The sequence below is a fragment of the Elephantulus edwardii genome, unplaced genomic scaffold, assembly GCF_000299155.1.
Source record: "Elephantulus edwardii isolate Elephantulus edwardi_28Jun2011 unplaced genomic scaffold, EleEdw1.0 scaffold00314, whole genome shotgun sequence".
Classification (NCBI taxonomy): Eukaryota; Metazoa; Chordata; class Mammalia; order Macroscelidea; family Macroscelididae; genus Elephantulus; species Elephantulus edwardii.
In genome coordinates, this window is record NW_006400064.1 from 1,101,404 (window position 1) to 1,119,862 (window position 18,459).

Sequence of the window (18,459 nt, forward strand, 5' to 3'; positions counted from 1 at the left end):
GGGGGGGGGGCAAGGTAGAGGCAGGGAGGCTATGGCCTGGAATCCAGGAGAACAGCAGAAGCCTGTACAATGGATCACTTTGGCTGAGCCCCGTGACTGCTGCCTTTGCAGGAGACCAGTTCTCCTGTCCAGTACACTCCTGGAGTACAGGGGAAGAGGTGGCTGGAGACATCTTAAGACACAGGTTGGTGCTGGAGTGCCCCTTCTACTCTGAGAGGGATGGAGAGAGGAACAGAAAGCCACTTTTCCTAGTGTCCCAGGGCATCTACTCTGAGTATAAATGGGCTCTGGCTCCAGTCCCAGGGCCTTTAGGCAGTGCTTGATAATACCTTCCCTCATTCCCATCTCTATTGCATGGTGTCACCAGAGGAATGGCCGATGGCTGGCGGGGCTGGACAATCGCCATGAGGAACGAGGTCCAGTGGGCGGAGCTAGCTGGTCACGACTACGTGCTGGACCTGGTGTCAGACCTAGAGCTTCTCAGAGACTTTCCAAGACAGAAGTCATACTTCGTTGTGGGTGCAGAAGGACCTGTAGCTGGAATGGGAAGCCCTAGAGTGTAGGTTGCAGCCTGGGCAGCCTCACACAGATAGTCCCCTAGGTAGAAGGCTGCCTGCCCCTGCCAGCTGCTAGGTGAGGCTTCTGAAGGGAGTGGAGCTCCAAAAGACCTGCCATTAAAGAAAGAAAGTTGCCCACTTTGCGGGCACAGGAGAGAATGAGGGGTGGGTTATTTGTGAGCTATGGATCTCTCTGGGATTTGGTTGCCCCATGTCCCCCTTTCCCACAGGGTGTTTGGGAGCAACTGGGACTCAGATGAGGATGCACCCACGAGGCCTCAGCCCCAGGAGCATGTGCCCCAATTGCCTGACACCCATGAGTATTGCAGCCACAAAGAGGATGGTACAAAGGGGAACACTGGAGCCCAAGGGGGGAACACCATCAGCCAGGCAGCCACTGTGTGCTGAGGAGGGATCCTGGGGCTTGTGAGGATGATGAGCAGCAGGAGATAGTAGCTTGGCTTTCTTGTGTCCCTCAGCAGGTTGGGGCAAGTGTGCTGAGCCTGTTGTGCCCCATAAAGGGCTGGACTGCTACCTGGACAGTCTCTTCAACCCCGTGCTGTCATGTGGAGAGGTGGTATGAGGGCATCTGCCCACAGGAGGCATGGGCAACTAGGTCCAGGGAGTCTTGCCAGTCTCTGCTGAGAGCCAGGCAATTTGGGACCAGGAATCTTGCAGTTACAAGTCTGTTCCACTCTACCTGGGGAAGAACCATCCCTGTGGTGTCAGAGAGCTTTCTCTCTGAGAGGGTCCCAGGGCCCTGCAGCCCCCGTCAGTCCCTTTCTCATTCAGAGAGTTCTAGGCACCTCCAGGGCCCTGGATGTACTGTGCTGCTGGATTAGGCCACTCTTTGGGCCTCAGTTTATACCACTGTGAAATGGGATAGGTGAGTTTGGAGCAGGCAGAATTGTAGGAAGATTAATTCCCGGCCACATGGGCAGAGGCTGGTTGAGCAGTGTTAGCTAAATAGGGAACAGTGTTGGGGACATGGTGGTGTCAGAAATACAGAAATGTGTTGAAATACAGTCCTGAGCCTGTCTCTTACCCATCTATTGTTGCCTTAGGACCTAGAGAAACCGAAAGTCATCATCTCCCACATGAAGGGGGGTGGCCAGCCTAGTGGAGACAGTAGTGGCAGCACTCAAGATTCCCCCAGAAGACCCCCAGAACCAGAACCAAGTCAGTGCTTACCCAGGGGGTCTACACACTGGGTCCTGCTGAAGTGGGGGCTGTGTTTGGAAATCCTCACCTCCCTATCCCTTCTAATTTCACTTCCTTCCTGTCTCTGGCCTGGCCCAGCAGTCCCCAGACTGGATGCCTCCACACTGGCCCTGCAGCAAGCCTTCATCCAAAAACAGGCCATGCTGCTGGTGAGTATGGGGCATGCCGCTGGGGGCACAGATAGGCTGCCTTGTCCCAATAGGCCCTCTCCTCAGGCCCGGGAGATGACTCTACAGGCCATGGCACTCCAACAGCCCCCTCTGAGCCCTACCCCAAGACCACTGCACTCCAAGGTGAGCCATCTAGAAACCAAGGATCCTGCCTTTGGCAGATCCAGGGTCCCTGAGGACAGGTAGGGGGCTGGAGTGCCCCCAGCTGCATGCCTCATGCGCTGCTCCTCACAGACATCCTTAGTGCCAGAGTCATGGCTTAAGTCCATGGGCACTGGGCCTCCAGCCAAGCCGGTGCTTCTGCGTGCCACCCCAAGACCTGTGGCTCCAGTACCCCCAGCCAAAGATCATGGTTCCCTGACCAAGTCCAAAGTTGTCCCCATTCCAGCTCAGGACCAGTCTTCTCTAGAAACAAGTGAGTGCCTTATCCTCTCTTGGAGGGGCTTCCAGGGGAGGATTGGGTGTGGCCCCTCCAGTGACCTCCTTCTATTCCCTACTTTGCCCCTACAGCCTCCCCAGACTTGGTCAGGCATTCAACACTCAACTCTGAGCATTTTCCCCAGCCCACACAGCAGATCAAGGACATTGTGCGACAGTACCAGGCTCCCAGGGGAGGGCAGCCCAAGGCCCTCAGGTCAGCCCTGCTTCCACTGACCTCCATTTCTCAGACCCATGTTTGCCATTGGTGGGAGCCAGCAGCCTGCTGGCTTATGCAGTGCCAGGCTCAGCCTGCTCTCTCTAAGAAGGGAGTACATTTTTGTAGACAGACCAGACAAGGCCCCTGTGGCAGAGAGGCCCAGACTCCTGGTTGTGCTTGTGACCTCAGTTTGGTCACTTTCCTCATTTATAACACTGAGGGGTGGGGGGTGGTGAGGAGGAAGGTCCCCATTACAGGAATTTACAATGAGGAAGGAGAGACTCCGTGTCTAGTCCACCATGACACCAGTGTTATTCAGGAAGGACGGTGGAAAAGTGTTTGTGAAGCGGCCAGACCCCCATGAGGAGGCCCTGACTCTCCTGAAGGGACAGATGACTTACCCATCGGTAGCACCTGGCATCCAGGTGAGAGGGCTCCTGAACTCCCTTGCGAGGTCACCCGCAAGGCTGTCCTAGGGGCAGGATGAGAGTAGAAGTCAAAGCCAGGCCTCAAGGGTGACCTCAAAAAGCAGCTACCCCACAAGCCTGGGTCCTGATGTCTGCTCCCCTGCTGTCCCCTGACTGCTTCTCCTGGGGGTGGGGGCACAGGTGCCAAGAGAGACTGTGGCCTTGGTGAAACCAGTGACCTATGGGCTGAAGCCACCTGCGGGACCCACAGCAGGTGAGGAGGCCAGGATGGAGGTGGAGCAAGTGGAGACAGCATTGTCAACACATGTGGACCTTTGTACGTGTATGTTGTGTGAATGTTTGAGTAACACTGGTCACAGGCGAGGCCAACCTGGAGCCCGTACATTTGCTTACTCTGACTTCTCTACTGCTCTGCTGCTACTCATGTCAGGTTGGAACAGCCTCCCACTGACAATAGCTGTAAATTGCTGCCTTCCTTCCCCAGAGCAGCTGGTGGGTTCACACCTCAAAGACCCTGCCTTCGGTTACCAGCGAGGCTCTGTACAGACTGTGGGCTACACCAGAGCCCTCACTGACATTTCAGACCTAACACCCCTCAGGGAAGCGCCTCTTGTGTACACTTTACAGATGGGGAAGCCCAAGGCCATGCTGCTCAGAAAGTGCAGAACAAGGATAGAAAATCTCAGCATTCTGGCATCAGAATTTACACACCCTTTTCCCCATCATAGTCTTAAAACCTATGAATTAGCTCACATCAGTTGCTGGGTAATTCCTGTACTGGTCACTGTGGTCTGAGACCATGCATGTTCCGCCTACCTCCCCAGCTACACCTTTTCCCACTCTTCCCTGGGTTGTCATCTGTCCTTGGATCTTCCTGGAACATTTTGAGTTCACTCCTTTACACTTGCTGTCCTCTCTGTCTGGAATGCACTGTGGCAGATCTTTGCCACCCTTCTCACTGGTGGCACCTTCTCAGACATGCCTGTCCATGCCACCTGGCTGAAGGACCCTCACAGGTTGGCTCCCGGACACCTTCCTGCCCCATGTCTTAGCACAAGCTCCTTTTCTGTGAGGATTACCTCATTGTTTTCAGTTCCTTGCACGAGGCCTGTCCCAATAGGCCCTGTAATATGTGTTGAATGAAGGCTTTGTTACATGCACATATACCCAAGTGAGCAGGTGTTTCTGTGGGCAAAGATGCAGGCAAGTGTTCTGCATCCCCTTGCAAGGGTGGTCACAAACCCTGCCCTCTACATGCCCACTCATCCTCTTCCTTCAAAGTCATACCCCTTCTTCCCACCCCAGCACTACCCGGCCAGTCTCTGGAGGCCCTTGAGGAGCCTATTCAGACACGACTACATCGGCTGCTCAATCCCAACTTCTATGGCTACCAGGATGCTCCCTGGAGGCTCTTCCTGCGCAAGGAGGTATCTAGCCTCTCGGAATAGAGTGGGCAGGAGAAAGCAAGAGTGCTGTCAGTGTGGGAAGTGGGCAGCAAGGGGAAAGTCCACTGGGCATGGCTGTAGTGAGGGTGTTGGGGAGAGTGGTAAGCAGAGGGAAGGGGAAGCCTGAAGGGTCCTGCTGAAGCTTCCCTCTGCAGGTGTTTTACCCCAAGGACAACTGCAACCACCCAGTGCAGCTTGACCTCCTGTTCCGACAGGTGAGGGCTCCCTGTCCCTTCCTCTGTGTCTTCCGCAGTAGGCAAAAGACACTCAGACAGTCAGTATCCAAATTCTGCTTCCTGCATTCTGAGGTTGGCCTCTTGAGCTGTTGAATTGTTCTACAGAATCCTCCTTCCCAGCAGACAGGATTACCAAGCCCCAAACCCTACTAATCCAAGTTGTAACTTGTTCAATGCCTGCTGTGAGGAAGAGGCACCCTCTGTGTGGGATGTGGTCAACACACCTACAGCCCAAGCAGAAGCCCTTTCCCACTCATCCCAGAGCACCCTGCCCTCCACAGATCTTGCATGACACGCTCTCTGAGGCTTGCCCGCGCATCTCCCAGGAGGAGCGTCTTCAGATGAAGGCCCTGTTCGGTACTGAGGGGAGGGGATGAGTGTGGCCAGGCCACTTGTGTGACATAGGCTCTCCACCCCTTTGGCTCTGGTCTTTTCTCCAGCTCTGGGGCCAGCTGCCCGGGGTGGACAGTGATAACACACTGATCTGGTCCTTCCCTGCTGGGTGAGCACTTCTCATTCGGAGTTGAGAAGGCCCTGACCCCTGTGGTCTCCCTTAGCCCAAAATCACCTGGATACTCAGCGGCCCCTGGTGACGGAGAATGTGAAACGGGCCGTGGTCAGCACTGCACGTGACTGCTGGGAAGTCTACTTCTCCCGCCTCTTCCCAGCCACGGTGCGAGTCCCCTGCCTTCCCCCAGCACCCAAAGGACTCAGATCAGAGGCTGGATGACCCTCATGCCTCTCATCCTTGCCACAGGGCAGTGTGGGCACCGGCATACAGGCCCTAGCTGTATCCCACATGGGCATCAAACTCCTGAGGATGGTCCAGGGTGGCCAGGATGCCAGCAGAGAGCTTCGGGTTCTTCGTACTTACAGGTGACCAGCAGGTAGCATTAGGTCGGCTTAAAATTGGGGCTCAGACCCACTCCGTAGCCACTTACGTACTACCTAGATATGCTAGACTCTGTACCAAGCCTTTTAGTCAAGCCCACTTTAGGGACGGGGAAACTGAGGCTCAGAGAGTTCCCTGTCTCAGATTGTACAACCAGGAAGTAGATGAGTTAGGACTGTAACTCATGGATGAGTTAACTGTATAGGAGAATGAGTGCCCTGGCAGTGCCCATGCCTCCAGGACAAGAGGGGAGTCCTGACTGAGGCCTTGCTGGTCCTCCCTGCCAACAGGCCTTTTGCCCTTTCTCATGCAAGGACAGGAAGCTCCCTCGTGCATTGGCTCACTGAAAGCCCCTTGCTTTGAAGTGTACAGAGAATGTGATCAGTGCTCATAAGAAATAGATTGTTCTAGCTCTAGAGCTTGCACAATCTGGGAGACTGGGCCACATGGCAAGGGCAGAGGTGTTGGGTTCAGAAGGGTTAGGAAACAACCCAGTTGGGTCAGGAAATTCTCTGGGTCTGTGAAGGGGACTGATGTAATGAGGCTGAGAGCATGAGGTGGTGGAGAGGAGAGGCTTGAGTTGGTGTGAAGCTAGAAGAGAAGAGAAGGTTAGGATCAAAAAGGGCAGGATTGGAACATGGAGGAGGTGCCCTTCTGACCATAGACCTCACCTTCATGCTACTTCACCAACTGCCAGCTTTGCAGACATCCTGTTTGTGACCATCCCCTCCCAGAATATGCTGGAGTTCAACTTGACTAGCGAAAAAGTCATCCTCTTTTCAGCTCGCGCTCACCAGGTCAAAACTCTGGTGGATGACTTCATCCTGGAGCTGAAGAAGGTTGGAAATCTCCTCCCACCCACTGCCTCTCTTTTCCCCAAGGCTTTCCCACCCTTTGTACCATCTATGCCTGCTTGAGGAGTGCCAGTGCACTAATCCAGGCACCAACCAAGGCTGTCCTTTCTGCCTGTGTGTACCCTGTCACCTAAGAAATATTCCTTTCCTATTTACATAGAGGGAAGGGCAGAATAGCCTTAGGCCTCTGGGAGCAAGGGGTAGACAGCAGCTCCTCACTTAGCCCTGCTGACCCAGGATTCGGATTATGTGGTGGCTGTAAGAAACTTCCTACCTGAGGACTCGACATTGCTGTCTTTCCACAAGGGCGATATCATCCACTTGCAGCCCCTGGAGCCACCACACACAGGTCAGCACCATGGAGTGGATGGGCGCAGGAGAGAGGCTGGACATCCCTTGCCCGTGTGCCTTGGTGGAGATGGGGAGCAGGAGTGGGGCTAGGCATCACTCACCCATGTGCCTTGGGGGAGACAGGGCACAGGATAGGGGCTGGGCATGTACCTTCCTGCTTGTGTTAAAGAAGCTTGGCCCACAGGCTACAGCTCTGGCTGCGTGGTCCAAAGGAAGGTCGTGTACCTGGAGGAGCTGCGGCGTGGAGGGCCTGACTTTGGTGGGCACACAGGAACTCTGTTCCTCTTCTCCTCTCCACCCTGCCCCACCCTTACTCATCTTGATCTCATGCTTTCATACCACAGTGCACTAAGGTGGTTTCTGGCTGGCCCAGATATGCCTCCCTTGGCCTACCAGTTCCCCCAGGCCAGCCCTGTCCCCTGGCTGGGCAGGAGGTTTCCACGAATGTTACTGTTTCTAACTTTGTGGCCCACGACCCTCTGTCTCCTCAGTTTTTTGCTCCACCTCCTACTACCGTTCGGTGGCTTCTCTTCCCTGAACCTCTCAGTAAATAGCTATAAAGGGCAGAGCCAAATACTTTGGTGAGGCCAGACCAGGGTGCTCAGGGAAGGTGGTAGAAGCTGGGTTATGGTTGAGAGCCCAGTGGTCAATCTAGAGGGCTTCAATTGAGCTGCTGCTCCACCCCTCCTGCAGAGTACTGATGAGTTTCCTCATCAGTAAATCAGGATGCCTGGCAAGGCCTTCCTGGAGTTTAGGGAGGTGTCCAGGGCATAACCAAATAACCTTAAAGATCTTCTCAGTCGCAGGGCACCCCCTCCTTTGCCTTAGACCTCTCACCTGCCCCTTAGGCTGGAGGTTCGGGACCATCTACGGGCGTGTGGGCCGCTTCCCCTCAGATCTGGTACAGCCTGCTGCTGCTCCCAACTTCCTACAGCTACCAGCTGAGCCCAGCAGGGGCCAGGCTGCAGTTGTGGCTGCAGCTGTCGCCTCAGCAGCAGCTGCTCAGGAGGTGGGCCGCTGGAGAGAGGTAAGGTCAGCAGAAGTGAGGTAGGCTGGTCTACGGTGGAGTGGGTCAGCTGAATGCCAAGCATTTGGCCAGGTCCACAGAGTATAATCAAAGACCAAATATAGGAGTGAAGAGTAGCAGTCAGCAGAGACCAGGGGAGTATGTGGCTTAGCCAAAGCCTGGAGGAGGTGGGACCAGCCTTCTGCCTCCAGGCGGTGAAGTAGCCTGGGTTGGGATGGGGTCAGGCTTCTGGAAGTCAGCTGGGACAAGACATTTGGGAGACCAAATGGAGCAGGCCTGAGACTGCTGAGGGCATGGCTATAGAGGGCAGAGCTGAATGCTTTGGTGAGGCCAGACCAGGGTGTTCAGGGAAGGTGGTAGAAGCTGGGTTATGGTTGAGAGCCCAGTGGTCAGTCTAGAGGTATTCAATTGAGCTGCTGCTCCACCCCTCCTGCAGAGTCCTGTACTCAGGGTGAGCTCCCCAGATCTCCTGGAGGACACTTTGGCTTCTCCACAGCACACTATGTTGGAGTTTGCCCGGAAGTATTTCCGAGACCCACAGAAGAGACCCCAGTGAGTGATAGCCTCATTTTTTTTCATTCTACTCACTCTCTGGAGGGGTGGGTCCTTCTGAGCGTCCTTTCAGCTGGTCAAGCTATAAGCCACATAGCCAAAGGGCCTTTACTTCTGGACAAATGAGAAACCCCCCAGGTCCAAGGTTTGGCCTCTGCCTTGTGTGTATACTAGTGGGGTTAAGGCTGGCTGTGGAGGGAAAGGCCAGACACCTTGAGGTCATTCAGCTAGCAGGGTGCTCTCTTCTTCCACAGGGATGGCCTCAGACTACCACAGAAGGAGTGTCAGGAGTCCCAATCTCTGGAGGCCATGCTTTGTTTCACCAAGGTGTCCAGCCCTAGTCCTGTTTCCTCCTCTCTAAAGTGGTCAAGCAAGAGTTTCCCCAAGCCCCCAAGGCAAACAAAGGCCAAGAAGGGCCAAGAGACCCCTCATAGAGCCCTGGGGCAAACAGCCCAACCTGAACAAGACCCCCTTTCAGGCCCATCCCCCAAAACTCACTTGAGCTACCCTTCTGCTCTGACTTACCCTCCCTACCCTCACACAGACCCCACTCCAGGAGTCCCTGATTGAATTCAGCGACAGCAGCCTCAGCAAGCTGGCCACAGACATGTTCCTAGGTGTGAGGGCAGTCGGGTGGCTAGAGTCCTGGGAGGGGTGGGCTCAGGCTCTGTGGGACAGTCCTCAGTCCTCCCTCTACCCCAGTTCAAGCAGGAGGGACCCAGGAGGAGAACAGAAGCCCCTATTACCCTGCCTGAAGCTTCCTTGGGGGAAGGGTCCACCTCTGAGACCCCTGGAGTGGGATGCACAGTTGGGGGTTGAGTAGGCCTGAGTGGGAGAGGTCTCTTCTACAGCTGTGATGAAGTTCATGGGAGATGCCCCACTGAAGGGCCAGAGTGAACTAGACGTGCTCTGTACCCTACTGAAGGTCAGTTCTGTCTCTGGGATGTGGCTTCTCCATTAATCACCCAGAGTCACAAGACATTGGGATGGGAGGCATTGCCCATGCGCCAAAGAAGAATGTGCCCAAGCAGTAGGGGAGGGGACACCGGTGTGACTCCACATCCCCATCCTGTTTTTGTGCCTGGTTTGCACTGTACCCCTGGCATGTCCTTGGCTTGTGACATGGCTTGCCCCCTTCAGCTGTGTAGGGGCCATGAGGTCTTGCGGGATGAATGTTACTGCCAAGTTGTGAAGCAGATCACGGATAACACCAGCACCAAGCAGTGAGTGAGCTGGACCTTCCTCTACTATGCCCATGGTTCAGAAGTGGCCAGCCTTCCATTCCCTAGTTCAGTCCCTGCCCTCCTTAGCTTCACTCTGTGTTGGTGTTAGGTGCTGTCAAGTCAAGTATGATTCATAGTGAACAACAGATCAGAACAACAGATCTGAACCCTGTTCTATCCTGTGCCATCCTCATCATTTCTAAAATACTTGAGCCCATTGCTATAGTCTCTGTGTCAATCCATCTCATTGAGGGTTTTCCTCTCTTTCACTGGCCTTCCACCTTTCCAAGCATGATATCTTTTTCCAAGAATAGACCCTCCTAACAACATGCCCTAAGTATGTTAGACAAAGTTTCATCATCCTTGCCTCTATGGAGCACTCTGACTCTCTCTAAGAAATGTGTTTGTTCTTTTGGAAAGCCATAGGATATTCAGTATTATTCTCCAGCACCACAACTCAAAGGCTTCAATTCTTCTTCTTTCACCCTTATATAAAATCAGATGCATAGCAAATGATTGAAAAGACCATGGCTTGAAACAGACACAGAAAACTGACGTCATTTTTCCTCAGTATTTTGGTGAGGTCCTTGAACAGCAGACTTTTCCATTGCAATATATCTTTTGATTTCTTGAGTCCTGGAGCCAGTGGTGTTGATTGTAAATCCAAGTAAAATGAATCATTGTCAGTGTCAATCTTTTCTCTATTATAATGTTGCCTATTGGTCCAGTGGTGAAGATTTTTGTATTCTTAATGTTGAGATGTAATCCATATTGAAGGCTGTGGTCTTTGATCTGCAGCAAGCATTTCAAGTCCTCCTCACATTCAACAAGCAAGGTTCTATCATCTGCATAATGCAGGTTATTGAGTCTTCCTCCCATCATGATGCCACATTCTTCATAAAATCCAGATTCTCAAAATTATTCAGCACACAGACTGAATAGGTATGGAGAAAGGACACACAACCTTGTTACATACTTTTCCTGATTTTAAACCATGCAGTGTTCCCTTGCTCTGTTTGGACAAAAGCTTCTTGGTTTAAGACTAGATTTCGTATGAGTACAATTAAGAATTCTGGAGTTCCAGTTCTTTTCAATGATAGCCATAATTTGTCAATATCCACACAGTAAAATGCCTTTGCATAGTCAATAAAACATAAATAGACATTCTTCTGGATTCTCCATGGGCAGAACATATGTTCTGGGACAAGTAATTTTTACTCTCACAGTTGGTTTCTCTTGTCTGCAGAATAGCAGTGATAATGTGTGAGTCTAGTTTCAAGTGACAGAAACTCAGCTCAGACTGATTTAAGCAAAAGAGTTAACTTATTGTTCTAGGTAACTAAAAATTCATTGACTTTGGTTTCAGGCATAGCTGGATCTAAGTGTCATCAGGAATGGCTGTCTCCATCCATTGGCACTACATTCCACTGTCTTGACATCTTACCTAGGCAGCTTCTTCCATGGTTTGGAGGGTAGCAGCTCTGGGAAGACATTGCTAATCCGCTCAACAATCTCAGGGAAAACAAAACTGTCTGACTTAGTATCTGCTGCAAAAATATCCATAATGAGTTTCATTGTGTTACATTCTATCCCTGAAACAACCATAATGACTAGAAAATACAGAATTCTGATTGGGAGACCTGTGTCACATACCAATCCCTAAACCAATCACTGAGACCAGGAAACCATAGTGTTTTTTTGTTTTTTGGGGTTTTTTTGTTTGTTTGTTTTTAGGGTAAAAAAAAAGGTCAACTTTTAATCATAACTGACCAAGATCTATCTAGGAATGTCTCCAAAGTAAACAAAAGAAACACAGTAAAATTCTTCTATTAAGAAACCACAAATTTCGCCTGCTCCAGAACAGTTCTGGGTCAGGCCAAGAACAGCCCACTACTGAGGCCAGTTCATTACCTGTACAAGTCTCTCATCCCAAAACAAGTCAGGATGGGAGAAAGACTCGTCTTCTCCTCCCATCAGGCTGAGACTCACGAAGTCACCAGCAGGGTCCTTCCTCCTGTCCCTTGTCCTGTACTACGGTTGATGAGTCCCTAGCCTCCCAGCTTAGCTCTGTCCCAGTCTACACAGCTCATTGTGCCCAGAGCAGAAATTAAAACGTGCACTAGAGAGAAACCCTCAAATGCCCCATCATCTCCACGATACAAGTCACATAGCAGAAGGCAAAATAAAACAGCTCTAATGGAAAGCGACAGCAGCCAGCTCTCAGAAGACACACTCAAACTCTGTCTGGTTGGTAGTGGTAGGATTTTGGCTCTGGTTGGTGGCCTGCTGGGTGATCTGGCTGCCCTTCCGGTGTGGTGGTGCCAGGTATTCAAACATGGACGTCAGGTGAGTGGAGAGCATGTTCTTGAGGTCTGAGGGCATGGGGTCAGACCAGAAAAAGTCGTGGTTAAGGGCATCATCACTGTCAATGCGCTGAGCAGGATCCAGCACAAGCAATTTGTCAGTGAGGTCCAATGCGTAGGGGTCACGCACGTAGGCCTTAAGCCTGTCTTTCACTTTCCGTTTCTGGCCTTTGGGCACTTCCAGCTTCTCAAACAGCTCGTACTTGTCCACATTTGGCCAAACCTCAGGGGTGATGGAACCACAGAGCTGGCTGATGAGGGCAAGCTGGTGCTGCTCAGTGTTGCCTTGCATAATAGGGCTTCGGGTCCATATCTCCGCCATGATGCAGCCTGCACCCCACAGGTCAATGGGGGGGGCATAGTCCCGCTCCCCGAGCAACAGTTCTGGGGGCCTGTACCAGAGTGTCACCACACAGTTGGTGTAACGGTTGGGCTGGCTGTTCTTGGCCAGGCTGAAGGCTCGGGCCAGCCCAAAGTCGGCCAACTTCAAGACTCCATCTCGGGTGATGAGCACATTAGCTGCCTTCATGTCTCTGTGCAGGATCTTGTTCCTATGGATGTAGTGCAGCCCGTTGAGAAGCATCTGCATGACCCTTTTGATCTCAGACAGTGTGAACTTGACTAACACATTACTCAGCAGCTCAGCAAGGTCATGTTCACAGAAGTCAAATACTAGGTATATACTGCCCTTGCAACGATTATAGGGGGAAGCTTTAGTTTGACAGATCTCAATCAAATTGACCACATTCTCATGTTTCAGAAGCTGGCAAATCTCGATTTCCCATAAAGCTGTGATGGGAAACCCCTCTTTCTCATTCTCCATCAGCACCTTCTTCAGAGCCACCTTCTGGCCGGTTTTGCGGTGCTTAGCCTTAAACACCTCCCCAAAAGAGCCTTGGCCGACCTTGGCGAGTTTTTCATATTTGGTCACTTCATCACAAAAGGGGCACTCCACTGAGTCATACTGCTTTGCCATGGCCGCCTCCAACGTGCCACTGCCTCCAGCTGCCGCAGGTACAGATCCCGTCCCAGGTCCTGCTGCCGTCGAAACCATAGTGCTTTAACAGGCCAACTCTGGCTCCCCTTTTCCAACCATTAAGACCACAAGAAGTAGCTATTTCCCCAAAAGAAGCCCCAATACTGTTGCAGACAGATGAAGTTCCCACATGAAACCCTCACACTCAAAATGGTCTTGGAACAAATTGTTGTGCCTCATGTGGAGTCAGTATACAAAACAGGTACATGATTTGCACCCTGCTCACATTACCAGTCTATGCCAGGAAATTTAAAAGACAAATACCAGGCCAACTGACTGATAGAGGTCCATATCTGTGCCCATTCCCAAGAAAGATGATCCATTCAAATGTGGAGATTATCAAACAATATCATTAATATCATATGTAAGATAAATATTATTGAAGATCATCCAAAAATGACTATAATAATGCAGGTTGTTGATGAGTCTTCCTCTCATCCTAATGCCACATTCTTCATAAAACCAGATTCTCAAAATTAGGTATGGAGAAAGGACACAGAACCTTGTTACACACATTTCCTGACTTTAAACCCTGCAGTGTTCTCTTGCTCTGTTTGTCAACAGGACATTGACAGAGAACTGACAGTTCAGGCTGGGTTTAGAAGAGGCCATGGCACCAGGGATGTCATTGCTTATGTCAGATGAATCCTGGCTGAAAGCAGAGAATACCAGAAGATTATCTGTGCTTTCTTGACTATGCAAAGGCATTTGACTTTGTAGATCTTAACAAGCAATGGCTAACATTTAGAAAAATGGCAATCCCAGAACACTTTATTATGCTCATACGAAATTTATGCTCATAGGAAACCTATGTCTAGACCAAAAAGCTTTTGCCTGAACCGAGCTAGGAACACTGCATCGTTTAAAATCAGGAAAGGTGTACATCAGGCCTATATCCTCTTTCTCTATCTATTCAGTCTGTATGCTGAGCAAATCATTTGAGAAACTGGACTTTAGGAAGAAGAATGTGGCATTGGGATGGGAGGAATATGCATCAGCAACCTGCATCATGCAGGTTGTTGAATGTGAAGAAGACTTGAAACACTAGCTGCAGATTTCTTGTAGCAAGTTTTTTTGTTTGTTTGTTGTTGTTTTTGCAATAAGACCTAAAATTTATATATTGGATGACAGCCGAGAACTGGTTTAAGTTGCAGCACACACAGGAAACACAATTAGTCGAGGAGCCTACTATCCGTTCCCTAAGGAATCATCCTAAGAATTGAGACCCTAGAGGTGAACCCCGGCAGAGGCCTGGTCCGCCACCGTGTTGCTCATGGTTAAAAGGGCCGCCTGCAGCGGTCTGGAGCCCCAGTTATGTGTGAACTCATGCTCTTGTGCTGCAGCTTAACCACCGGTAGCAAGTTTTTTATAGAAGAAACTATTGTCTTCAATATGGATTCTATCTCAACATCAAGAAAATAAAAATCCTAAAAAAAAAAAAACCAAAAACCTCACCACTGGACAAATAAGCAACATCATGATAGATGGAGAAAAGATTGAAATCATCAACTGTTTCATCTTAATTGGATCCACAGTCAACACCCTTGGTACCAGCAGTTAAATCAAAAGATATATTGCACTGGGCAAGTCTGCTGTCAGGATCTCTCCAATGTACTAGGGAGCAATGATGGCAGTTTAAAGACTAAAGTGCCTGATTCAAAACATGGTCTTTAAAAATAAAAACCTTGCTGTGCAACTGAGAGCTGGACAATGAAATAAAGGTAATAAAAGAATTGAAACCTTTGAGTTGTACTGGAGAAGAAAAAGAACAAACAAATATGTCTTGGAGAAAGTACAGATAGAGTGCTCCCTGGAGGCAAAAATGACAAAGTTGGCTTCACATATTTTGTGCATGTTGTTAGGAGGGACTATTTCTTAGAGAGGGATAGCATGCTTGGAAATGCGGAGAGTCAGAGAAAGAGAGGAAGACCCTCAAGAATATGGATTGACACAGTGACTGCAGAAGTGGGCTCAAGTGTGTCTGGGATGATGAGGATGGCACAGAATAGGACAGAGTTCAGATCTGTTGTTCACAGGGTTACTATGATTCGTATTTGACTTGATGGCACCTAACAGCAACATATTACTGTAAAGAACCTAGTGGTGTAGTGTGTTATGTGTTGGGCTGCTAACTGAAAGGTCAGCTGTTCAAATCTACATTGGGAGAATGATGGTCAATCTCCTCCTGGAAAGATTTGCAATCTCTGAAACTCCATGAGTTGGAAACAACTCAACAGGAATGGGTTTAGAGGTTTGGAATTTGTTGTTGTTGTTGTTGTTAGCAAGAGACTGTTGTCCTGCCCTGTGCAACTGTCTGCCTTCCCACTTACTCTCCCTGTCCAGAAATTTTAGAGTTGTTTAGCATACCCTCCTCAAGACAGCAGGTTGACCCACCTCAAGTCAGCAGATGCCCCTTGCCTTCCTCCAAGGACCTTAAGCCAGAAGAATCCCTAGAGAAAACCCCAGCCCAAGAACACTTTCTTTGTATTTGTATTTATATCCAGCATGTCACCTTTTTCTCCCTTGAGTCCCAAACAAAACATGTCTTCTGCACAGCTTTGGGCCCATCTACCCCACTCTCTGGACAGAGAGACTCATCCTCAGAAGAGAAGAGTTGCCTGAGAACTAGACTAGAAACTTCCAGCTCAGACCCTAAAGCCTCTTTCTTGGCTGGTGCTGTGGCCCCATGAAACTGATCTTCTCTGTTTTTGCAGAGACAGCTGCCAGCGAGGCTGGCGTCTGCTGTCCATCGTAACTGCCTACCACAGCTGCTCCGAGGTCTTCCGGCCACACCTCATCCACTTCCTCCAAGACATGAGCCAGACCCCAGGCCTGCCTTTCCAGGGTGAGCAAAAAATAGACTCTCACAGCTGTGGATGCTCTTCCTGGGCACCAAGTGTGCAACAGGCCTTGAGGAAGCTTAAAGGGCCTGACCCTTCATAAGGGTGCTAGAACGTTTGAGGTAGTTCATTGATGCCTGAAGAACATTTGTGATGGGCCCACAGGGCTGGCAGTAATAGAGTGGGGAGGCAAATTAAATGTTTGGTAACAAGCAGAGATGGTATACCGAGTGTGGAAGGAGCGAGGGAAGTAAGGAAAGCAGACCTAAAGCTGAGATGCTGACTCAGGTCCACAGTCTCTGTGGGGAATCAGGTGGCAAATATCTTGAGAGAATCAGAGGAAGAGGCCACTCCTCCAGCCTCAGCCTTAGCCATTGTATCCATAGCAATAATTGAGTTTCCTAAAGAAACAGGCTGAGGTCCCTATAATCACATGATAGCCATGAGAGAGATCAAAGCCCTCTTACTCCCCACCTTCAAATCCTCTTTGGTTCAGTTAGCAAACCAGACCCAGGATGAATCGATCCAGCTTTCCAGAGAGGGGCTCCCAGAAGCATGGAGGCAGCAGAGTAAGAACTCTGTCCCCTTCCTGGAGGAATCCTCTTTCCAGAATAATTATCAGGAGAGGGCACTCCTTAACCCAGAGAAGTGGACTTCTGATGCTGACCTTTCATGCTTTGGAGTATATGGGTTGTGATAGGTACTGGGCAAGGGTTATCCATGCTAGCAGGGCCAAAACCTCATTGCTACCACAGCCATAGCCTTTGGGGCCAGGCTTCAGTGTAGGATCTTGAGGACATGTGTGCCAAGGGCTCATAAGCAGATAAAGTGACTATAGGGTAGACAGTGGACTTTAATGGGAAATGGAACCAGGGTCCCCTGGGTTCAAGTCCAGCTTTCACACTCCAGTTATTGACCTTGAGCAAATCTCTTAACTCTCCATTTCCCCAACTCTAAAATGGGGTCTGGGGAACAGGCTTTGTCAGTGCTCTGCACACATTGGAGTGTGACTTAGAACAAGAGGATTGACCCCTGTCTCTGTAGGTATTGCCAAGGCCTGTGAGAAGAACCTGCAGAAAACCTTGAGATTTGGTGGTCGTTTGGAGCTCCCCAGCAGCATGGAGCTTCGGGCCATGCTGGTGAGTGGGGCCAGAGGGCAGGATGAGATACCCTTCCTAGACTGCCCTCGTGCACAGTCTGCTCAGGCCCCCTGTGTACACATACATGGGGCCCCTTGGCTTGGGGATTCCCAGAACTCAGTCTCTTGTCCCTCCATAATCTCTAGGCTGGTCGAAATTCCAAAAGGCAGCTCTTTCTTCTTCCTGGAGGCCTTGAACGCCATCTCAAAATCAAAACATGCACAGTAAGTGAGGGGGTGCTGGGGGCTCCATTTGATGGCGTCTCTGCCAGTCTGGGGCTGGAGAGAGGTCTGGGCTGCCGGAGCATGAAGCCCCTTTTGGACTCTCATGGAGCAAGGACTGTTTCTCAGGAAAGGCTCCAGGTCAGGGTCACAGACAGATAAGGGGGAAAGGCAGAGTTCCAACCTGAGCCTGGGAGACTCCACAGTCTTTGCCATTTGAAGCCCCTGCCCTCCTGGACAACAGCAGTCAGACCCACTCTCCTCCCTCTCCTCCCCAGGTGGCCCTGGATGTGGTGGAGGAGATTTGTGCTGAGATGGCTCTGATGCGCAGCGAGGCCTTCTATGAGTACATCATCTTCATTGTTACCAACAAAGGTGAGGGACTCACCTTGTGCTGGCTGCCTGGGTCAGATGTCACATCCTCCAGCAAGTCTCCAGTCCCTGTGTTAGTGTCCCGAAGTGGCTGTTATAAAGTTCAGAAATGTAAATCTCACTCATTGCTATTGAGTTGGAACTGACTCATAACTGGGCTTCTAAAAGTTTTCAAATACTGTAAACTGCAAGGGAGGAGATTTCCTGTCTTTCTCCCTTGAAGCAGCTGATAGCTTCAAACTGTCTACCTTTTGAGTTGGCAGTGTAGCTCCTTACCACCAGGCAACCAGAAACTAGGTGGACAGAAATATAAGGGGAGAAATGTATTGCCTCACAGTTCAGGAGCCTGGAAGTCCAAATTCAGATTGCATCAGGACTGTGTTCCCTCCTCAGGTCGTAGAACTAGATTCTTCATCTCCTCAAGTGTCTGGCAGCCCTAGAGGAGCTTAGCTTGCAGTTGTAGCATCACTCTATCCCTGCATTCTTCCACATGGCTGTCCCACTGGCCCTTTTGTGTGTCTTCTTTTACAGGACACTTGCCACAAAACTTTAGGACTTGCCCTACTCTGATATGACTTGATGTTAATTTAACTGATAGTATCCTCAAAGTCCCAAAAGGGACTTCATCATGCCTTTTCTGGGATACATGATTTAGCCCTTAACAATACCCCATGTGGTGGGACCTCTCTCTACTCAGCATGACTTAGCCTTGTGTAAGAGTCTGTTTTGCTGCAGTATCTTGTATTGCTCCTCAGGTTGGCTGTTTGGGCCCTTGAACATGTGAAGGGAAGGCTCATAACAGAATCTATATTTTGAGGAAGGGTTCCCCTAATTGACCCTGCTGTAACCCCTCCCATCACCTCATCAGGTCCTTCTCTGTAGGTCCTGTGCCCTG

The 18,459-nt window shown here is 50.5% G+C and overlaps 1 protein-coding gene and 1 pseudogene across 1 annotated transcript in view; one reads left to right on the forward strand and one right to left on the reverse strand.

The window, feature by feature from the left end:
* MYO15A (myosin XVA) overlaps positions 1–18,459 on the forward strand; it is a 79,474-nt gene that overhangs the window by 49,421 nt on the left and 11,594 nt on the right. Inside the window, exons 30-58 of the mRNA XM_006901204.1 lie at positions 112–184; positions 368–559; positions 788–956; positions 1,051–1,134; positions 1,622–1,736; positions 1,860–1,927; positions 1,994–2,071; positions 2,183–2,369; positions 2,459–2,582; positions 2,905–3,010; positions 3,194–3,266; positions 4,319–4,440; positions 4,614–4,673; positions 4,976–5,051; positions 5,252–5,367; positions 5,452–5,570; positions 6,284–6,425; positions 6,678–6,789; positions 6,976–7,050; positions 7,640–7,818; positions 8,255–8,370; positions 8,625–8,697; positions 8,915–8,987; positions 9,222–9,295; positions 9,511–9,593; positions 15,707–15,837; positions 16,877–16,971; positions 17,118–17,195; positions 17,471–17,567. Coding sequence (XP_006901266.1) covers positions 112–184; positions 368–559; positions 788–956; positions 1,051–1,134; positions 1,622–1,736; positions 1,860–1,927; positions 1,994–2,071; positions 2,183–2,369; positions 2,459–2,582; positions 2,905–3,010; positions 3,194–3,266; positions 4,319–4,440; positions 4,614–4,673; positions 4,976–5,051; positions 5,252–5,367; positions 5,452–5,570; positions 6,284–6,425; positions 6,678–6,789; positions 6,976–7,050; positions 7,640–7,818; positions 8,255–8,370; positions 8,625–8,697; positions 8,915–8,987; positions 9,222–9,295; positions 9,511–9,593; positions 15,707–15,837; positions 16,877–16,971; positions 17,118–17,195; positions 17,471–17,567 — 3,090 coding nt within the window. The remainder of the gene's footprint in view (positions 1–111; positions 185–367; positions 560–787; positions 957–1,050; positions 1,135–1,621; positions 1,737–1,859; positions 1,928–1,993; positions 2,072–2,182; positions 2,370–2,458; positions 2,583–2,904; positions 3,011–3,193; positions 3,267–4,318; positions 4,441–4,613; positions 4,674–4,975; positions 5,052–5,251; positions 5,368–5,451; positions 5,571–6,283; positions 6,426–6,677; positions 6,790–6,975; positions 7,051–7,639; positions 7,819–8,254; positions 8,371–8,624; positions 8,698–8,914; positions 8,988–9,221; positions 9,296–9,510; positions 9,594–15,706; positions 15,838–16,876; positions 16,972–17,117; positions 17,196–17,470; positions 17,568–18,459) is intronic.
* LOC102854259 lies at positions 11,814–12,932 on the reverse strand (annotated as a pseudogene).